The sequence below is a fragment of the Stegastes partitus genome, unplaced genomic scaffold (assembly GCF_000690725.1).
Source record: "Stegastes partitus isolate 25-593 unplaced genomic scaffold, Stegastes_partitus-1.0.2 Scaffold488, whole genome shotgun sequence".
NCBI lineage: Eukaryota > Metazoa > Chordata > Actinopteri > Pomacentridae > Stegastes > Stegastes partitus.
In genome coordinates, this window is record NW_007578219.1 from 57,583 (window position 1) to 65,352 (window position 7,770).

Sequence of the window (7,770 nt, forward strand, 5' to 3'; positions counted from 1 at the left end):
AACGGCGACTGTATTCAAAAAATATATAGTTTTATTAAATTAGGCCATTAATGTTACTGGCCGGCATCACAGGTCTTTGCAGATACCGTAGGTATAACACAATTACGACTGCAACTTACTATAATTTCAATGTCAACTACTTTCTGCAGTTGTTTCTGACCAAACCCAATGACACTCAGTTTATTGTCACAGAGAACCTGGAATCAAACAATTTAGTATTTTTATCTTTAAAATTATCCAAGCCAATTAATCGATTGCTAAAATAGTTGTCATTTAATTACGTTCTCACCAGCTAATCATTTAATTGTTGCAGCTCTAAACACAATATGCAAATGAGTGAAAACGTTCCTGAAAAGGAAGAGATGAAGGTCGTATTTTAAATGTCTTTTATTTTTAAACCTTTCTGAGAAATGTGTATAAAATGATGCACAGAACTCATATATTTCCATCTGATGGAATGGTGCAACCAAAAAAAACATGGATTCTTGGATTTGAATATTACACACAGTGTAAACATCACATAGCCTCAACGAGACACTGTAACAGGCTAATAGAGCATATATACCGATCAGCCACAACAATAAAATGCACTAAAACCACAGCTCTGGACCCGATGGGTTATGGAAGCAGGACCTCTGGATCTGTGGTGTGCTGGAATGTTAGCAAGCAGCAGGTCCTGTTGGTCAGGGGTGTGACACCTCTGTGAATTAGGCCAGCACATTCTGCAGCTCTGGATGCTCAGATAAGGATCTGCGTACTTTGGACTCCTTGGGCAGTTTCTGAGCAGTTCTCAGGAACCCTTAGGGAACTCATGGCCTGTGCTTGGTCTGCAACGTTTAGGTGGGCGGTACATGCCGTAGTAACATTCACACGAATGCAGGACCCAAGATTGCCGGCAAAACATTGCCTTGTAGCCAGATTATCACCTGCCCTGTCAGTGGTTTTAATGTTGTGGTCGGGGTCGGTGTGTGTGAACCCCTCAAACAGTGTGAAACAAGATGATTTTAACAAAATTCAAAGGAGCATAACAGGAAAAGTGTTCGGGGTTATAGAACATGTCTGTGCTGATGTGCACTGCGGTGCTCCTGTATTCGATTTAGAATTGGTAATGGTGGTGAGTGTGTGTAGGAAGCTTCTGGGATGTCGCTGAACTTGAGGAAGTCATGCAGTGGGGTGGGCACAGGGAGCTGCTGGACTACGCTAGTCCTCATCAGGAGATCTGGTCCCAATGCCGCCCGAACCTGCAGCCGGCAGAGGTGGGAAAGACAGGGAACAGAGTCTAGAGGGAGGTGGAGAGAAAAGATCACTCGACTTAATAATTACTACACACACGTAAAATAAAATCTGAAGTGCGTATTTGTTTCTGTACCAAAATGCGGTCGTGGTTCCCAGGTTTTTTCTGCCCTCCTTCGGTCCAGAATATGTTTCAAATGAGGGGACAGAGTCGACCAATCTACAAACTCTAGCAGGTAATTCAACACCTCACTGTCTGCCTGCTCCAACCTAGACAGAATGGAGGACATAAAGAAAGTAATAACTGCTGATAATTGGTGGAAATGTAAAAGTGAGAGAGCCTTGATGGCTTATTGACAGCTTACATGTGGGGGTGAAGCAGTAAAGACGGTTCCAGTCCCGTCTTTAAAAGCAGAGAAAGCCAGCAGGCGGCAAAATGTACTTGGTTTAGTGCCACGCAGAGCAGTTCCCTCAGTTCTTGGAGCTTTAACACAGTTTTCCCATGATGGTGGGGTATAGAACAGTCAGTGGTCAAAGTCTCCGGTCGAGGAATCCATCTGTGCTCAAGCACAAGTTGCAGCAGGTCTGTTTTGTCAGTGGCCAAAGCATAAATCCAGTCGTCCTCGCTCAGGTTTGCTCCTGCAGCTACCAGCAATTTCACTGATTCACTGAAAAAGAGATTTACATCCATCTGGTGTATGTTGTAAATATGCATGAGAAAGTGAAATAAGTTTTCTCACAAACCTGTATGGTTTGTTAGATGTGCGGTCCAAGGCTAAGGAGAGCGGTGACCGGAGGCTCAGGGTGTGTGTGCAGTCCTGAGCATCAGGGCTGTAGCCTTCAGTCAGGAGCATCTCGATACTCTTGGTCTGATTGCTGTGGACGGCCACGTACAGCGGACTCACCATGCCATCACCCTGGTCACACACGCGATCTGTAACAGCTATCAGCCTCCGGAGAACACTGGAATGACAGAAATATAAAAAAAATTACACAGAATATCTGTTGTTAGTAAGTTATTAAACAGGAGATTAACTGGAAGTTCTGACTACTGGTCTATCATTTATCACATTTTGGTTCCAGACTGCTGAATATTCATAAGGCAATGAAAGAAAGAGCACAAAGTGTGATCAATAAGTTGCCAGTCTGTGCCTATAAAAAAGCAAAAACTGCATCTGATTTAAATTTGGCTGCCATCCACTTCAAAGTGTGTAGCAATACACCGCTTCCACGTTTGGAACACCCCCTGTTCTGTAGGCGCGTCGAGCACCATCTGTGATGAGCTAAATTTCCCAAACTGTGTCAAAGCAGCGACCTTTTCACTTGAATTTCATTTCGGGGACGAAGAAGAAGCTGCAGGAAGCCAAATATGGAGAGAAGGGCGGACAGAGACTGATGATTGTGTCGGTGCAGCCAAAAAAGTCACGTGTTTTAAGGCACGCTGTTATAATGGAGCACTCAGTTGTCATTCTGCCACAGTTCAGGCTAAATGTTCTCCTTCAGACACCTCAGGATATTACAGCAGAACTCTGCCTCGACAGCTGAACCCTGTGGGGGCACAAATTTACAGTTAAAAATCACGTTGATGTTGGAGAAAATGATGAGCATGTTCCCTGTGCACTCCTTATCTCACATGCCTCCTTCAGTCTTGGAGACTGTGGCTCTTCCACTGCAGACTCACCTCTCTTCACCAGTGATGATCCTGCACATGAAGGTTTTAATCACCACGGGCCTGCTGACGAAGGTTCTTGCAGACTTTGACATGTGGCTGCTTCTGTAGCTCCGTTGTGAAATAATAAACGTGCACTTGCAAGTCGTCACAAAAATATGCGTAACACAGGTCCAGATGTTCATCACTCGACATCACCCGGAATCCCAATTCAGGAGATTTCTGCTCACATCTGTTGCATGAATGGAGTGTGTTGCACAGAAACAGCGCCTAAACTTTTTGATCACACCTTGTACAATAATTAATCTGTAAGGAAACAATCACTGGTTGCAGCCTTGATATTGAAGCACTGAATGGACTGAATGTGAGAGTTCCATTGATCTGGGTCAACTGAATTTCAGTGATTGTTGCCAGCCTGAGCCTTAAAAATTACACAGATTCAGCAACCTTCAAAAGGTAATAATTAAACTCGAACAAAGAAATGACACACTGCAAAGGGTGGAAGTCACTGCCCAGCAATGCATCAACAAAAGACAGGTTATGAGTCAGTACCCGACGTGACCAAACTCAGCTGCTGCATGAATGGGAAGCTGGGGCCACTCGGGACTGCAGGCTTTGTTAGGATCGGCGCCATGGTCCAGCAGAAAATCCACACAAGCCTGGTGACCCTCCTGAGAGGAAATCAGCAGCGGTGTCGCCAGATCAGCTGCCTGGGTGTTCACATTGGCACCTAAAGTGAAGACAAAGTAAAACCCAATTTAATGTGTATTTTATTTTACTTGATGATTGGTTTAATCTCAGAATCCCAAAACCCACAGGTGGATGTAAAAGGCAGGGTATCTATAAATTGGTCAAAATTACCATATTTAATAAAGTCAGAAACTGTAAAATCAAAAAAAAGAACGTTGGATTTTCAACCGTCCAATGGCTCTTGAACTACACACTTGTCAAATGCTGTTCTGTCTAAAAACATAACCAAAGCACAGCTCATCAACAATTTCCCTGAGGTTTGCACCAAAGGGATCAATGAAGTTCTATTCTATTCTATAATCACAATATTTCATCAATCATCACTTTTATCTGCGTGTCTCATTTAAAAATTTCCCAAAAATGAAGTGTTTGCTCCACCCAGATACTGTAAAAAATTCAATAAATTCTATGCTCCCCGGTGCAACCACAAAGCCAACAATGACTCAGCTGTGACCAACAGCCATGAGACAGAAACTGATCGACTTTTCAGCTCTACTGGGCTGAACTGCAGGCTGTGTTTACACAAAGCAGATAAGAGCTTGAAAAACAAATCAAAAAGGTAAGTAATGAAATATCCATACTGTGTAGAGTCATTTATTGACAACACCTGTGAGCATTTGGAAAATCGTTACAGATGTTGATACCAGGTTTTTTCAATTTTGATAAAATAAATAATTGAAGAAAGTCACCTTGGAGGTTTTTTTAAAAAATCATTCTCTGTCATTCTAACTGTGTCACACAGCACACAAGACATTTCTGAGTTCTCTCTCCTTCTTCATGAATGTGCTTTTTCCGTAGAGGTGCAGGACTTTATGTTGTGTTGGAAAATGAGCCCACAGTGAGTAAAACTGTGACAGGAGCAAAAAAAATAATAATTTCTTGGAATGCAGAGGGTTAAGAGAGGAGTGAAAAGAAGAGGCAGATAGAAAAGCCCCTGATCAATAGGAAATCAAGCACACACACAAAGTCATAAAGAAAAACTGCTATTTACCGGCATTAACGAGTATTTCCAGACATTCTCTTCGTCCGTACTGTGCAGCTACAAACAGCGGCGAGATCTTGTGGTCATCTAGTGCCTCCAGGTTGCAAACATTCACAAGAATGCGCACAATTTCACTGTGACCCTACAGGAGAGATGGCATAATTATTTCTAGTTCTGATCCACCTCACAGAGGTGTGTGTGCATCTGGGAAATTCATTATTACCTTATAAACGGCTTGATGAAGGCAGGTCCAGCAGGACGCGGTGTGTGCTCTGTTCACCTCGGCACCTTTACCGACCAGCAGCTCCACAACTTCCCCGTGTCCGCTGTCGACAGCTGGAGGCAAACAAATTTAACTTTACTATCCAAAACAGGAAATGTATTCAGTAAGAAATGCCTACAACTGTATGAAAAGGTAACGGGAGAGACAATATGTTAATGCAAAGCTGATAATGTGCAAACCTGCATATAAAGGACAGGACAAGTCATTAGTTAGCTGGTTGATGTTGGCGTGTACTTTCAGGAGGAGTCGGACCACTGCCAGGTGTCCACGCTGCGCTGCCAGGTAACATGCAGATTCCCCTTCATGTGTCAAAGAGTTCACATAGGCTCGGCTGCTGCTGCTGCTAGAGGAGCCTGCTGTGTACGGAGAGAAATGGAAAAGGAGAAATAAAAAGGTAAATAAAATGCACATTTGACTTTCAAACCTGAGCTGAAGGAAATGACTGATTCAGCGATTAGTCTGTCACAACAAATTTGAGAGCTGTTTAGGTCATTCATCAAGGAAAGCTGTGAAACATTGCCAGTTTGGAAGGTGAAATAAGAGACTGTGTGAAAAAAAGAACAAATAGAAAAAAACTGCAGACAGAGACTGACCTCAACTATATCCAAGATCTGTGGCAATGATGCTCGTGATTATATATTGCAATGTTTACAAGTTTATTTTACTCTAATGCAAGTGAACACTGTTTTCTAATGTTTGTATAAAACACTGACACAGTATCTTTATTCTCAGCCCCCATGGGGGAGAGTGATTGGCATTTGGCTTGGGTTAGATATTGTTTAAGCTCACATCTGCTGCCAGAACTAAAACTTAACATAACACTTGATCTGGAAACCCTGATTTGGACCAAGCACTGACAGTCATTCTTCTTTGCATGAGGGCTGAATAAAGGTTGACTATGTGGGCTGTCATTGGGCCACATCTAATTTTCTATCAAGGTGTTCCATTTCTTTGTACCACTTACGTAAAGGTACTTAAGAAAGGCTCTCCCCTGCCACCTTCTAAGCGTGAAACTCTGATTTGTATAATACTTTTTCTTACCACCGACAGCAGACAGAATCTCCTGCACACACTCTTTGCTGCCAGCTGCCGCCGCCTCGTGCAGGGCATTCCAGCCGCGGTTGTCTCGGCAGTCAACGCTGCAGCCTCTCTTTATCAGCCTCCTCACCTGCTTCCTACAGCCTGAACGAGCTGCAGCAGCAACACTGGACACTGTGTCTCCGTAGCACTCTGTGAAGTCCATCCCCTGTTAGACACAGTCAGAGACATTAATAATGCCATTGTTTATATACAAAGTGACTGAGAAATTGCAGTTATAATAAAGGATTAATTTTAATTAACAGTGGTTAAACTGGGAAGGAGCTCACTTGAGCTGACCTCTGCCTTCTTAACTCCAAATCACCTCTGTCTCCTCTAGCATTACAGCACCACTAATTTGTATCTAAGTCTTGAATTTCAGACTCTTTGTGTTGCACTGAACAAATGCATGTAAAATGTCACATAAAATGGACGTCATTATGCAAAATTTGCACAGGTGGTACAGCAGCAGCAGCATCACTGGCTATGTCAATATATTCTGATGTGTCATTGTTTTCTGACATATCCTTATTGACCTAAATGTTTTTCTACAAGCAAACAACTGATGAGTTGCACAGATTCACAGTTTCTACATTGAAATCTCTGGATCGAGCTCAGGATGAATCAGCAGCATCACAGCTGTACATACATTTTTATTTTTAGCAAATATTGTTTATTCTGGACATTTCTTGTCAGATAAGTAAAGTTGGATTATTATACAGAGTTTTAAGTTTTAAAGCATGAATGCAGTACTAGTTGCAGTAGTGGCATTGCTGCATGGACACAGCGGTTTCATGGCTAAAATAAATTAAGTGAAGGTAACATACAGTCTTAACAATGAAAACACAATTGATTATTATCAGCCTATAAGTTACTGCACATAGTTTGGTTGGGTCAGTGCAAAGACATCTATTCTATGTATGAAAAGAATGTTTCTTGAACCATAAATTAATTGCAAATAATAATAATAATAACAATGATGCCAAAAAAAAAAGTCCTCCTCAGTCGATATAATTGAGATCTTGTGTTATTGTTCTTTGGTATTTTACGGAGTTTCTGGTTAATCTTTTACTTCAAATTCATGAAACATGTTTTCATCATTCAACAAAAACAAAACAAAAATGAGAGCACACAGGCTTCTCCCACGGGGAATCTCGCTATTTACATTCTATTAAATTTCAAGTATCTGACTCTAAAAATGCCACCAATACAGTGGAGGTAAAAAATAAATAAACACAAAAATTAAATTTAGTTTGTGGTGCAACAATTTCAAAATAACATTGAGAAAATTCAGCTGCCACACATCTTTCTTGTTACAAACAGAAATCCAAATATACAGAACAAAAAATACGCAGTTTAAACTAATTTCAACGTAATAAATCGTTCCAGCTGTGACCTGTGACCAAAACCTTACGAATCGCAATTTAACTGAAAAAAAAAAAGACTCAAAACATCAAAACACAACTTCAGCCACCAAGCTAACGCTGCTGCCCAACTACGTTGCTACAAACCATAATAATACAGCTGGCAAATGACGTTTCCCAATGCTATAAAACATACACACGACTCTACAAAACACCACGTGGTTATTTTAAATAAATATTCAACGGTATGTTACTGATTTAACTGAAATAAACGTGTATTTTTACCCATAAGAAGCTGCTTCAGCCTCGACTGTCATCCCGTCAGTCGCCGCTTGATGACGTCACACCACAACAACCCACGGTCCGTCGCGTGTCAGCTGTAGTCCGCTGCCTTGGATTTAGCATCAGCTAA

The 7,770-nt window shown here is 41.7% G+C and overlaps 1 protein-coding gene across 1 annotated transcript; it reads right to left on the minus strand.

The window, feature by feature from the left end:
* Positions 1–369: 369 nt before the first annotated feature.
* On the minus strand, positions 370–7,700 carry asb3 (ankyrin repeat and SOCS box containing 3). Its single transcript, XM_008287138.1, has 10 exons — positions 7,644–7,700; positions 5,959–6,163; positions 5,097–5,273; positions 4,858–4,970; positions 4,644–4,776; positions 3,455–3,632; positions 1,978–2,196; positions 1,599–1,901; positions 1,370–1,503; positions 370–1,279 (listed from the first exon to the last, which is right to left on the minus strand). Exons 2-10 carry the CDS (start codon positions 6,158–6,160, stop codon positions 1,047–1,049), a joined length of 1,692 nt encoding a protein of 563 aa, XP_008285360.1. The 5' UTR covers positions 6,161–6,163; positions 7,644–7,700; the 3' UTR covers positions 370–1,046.
* Positions 7,701–7,770: the final 70 nt, after the last annotated feature.

What these genes read in the sequence shown, in the direction of transcription:
- asb3 (XM_008287138.1), bottom strand. Translation starts at nt 6,160, where the DNA reads ATGGACTTCACAGAGTGCTACGGAGACACAGTGTCCAGTGTTGCTGCT. An exon ending in TTCATCAAGCCGTTTATAAG is followed by an intron (nt 4,777 to 4,857) that starts GTAATAATGAAT and finishes TCTCTCCTGTAG; the next exon opens with GGTCACAGTGAAATTGTGCG. An exon ending in GCTGAGTTTGGTCACGTCGG is followed by an intron (nt 2,197 to 3,454) that starts GTACTGACTCAT and finishes CTGTCATTCCAG; the next exon opens with TGTTCTCCGGAGGCTGATAG.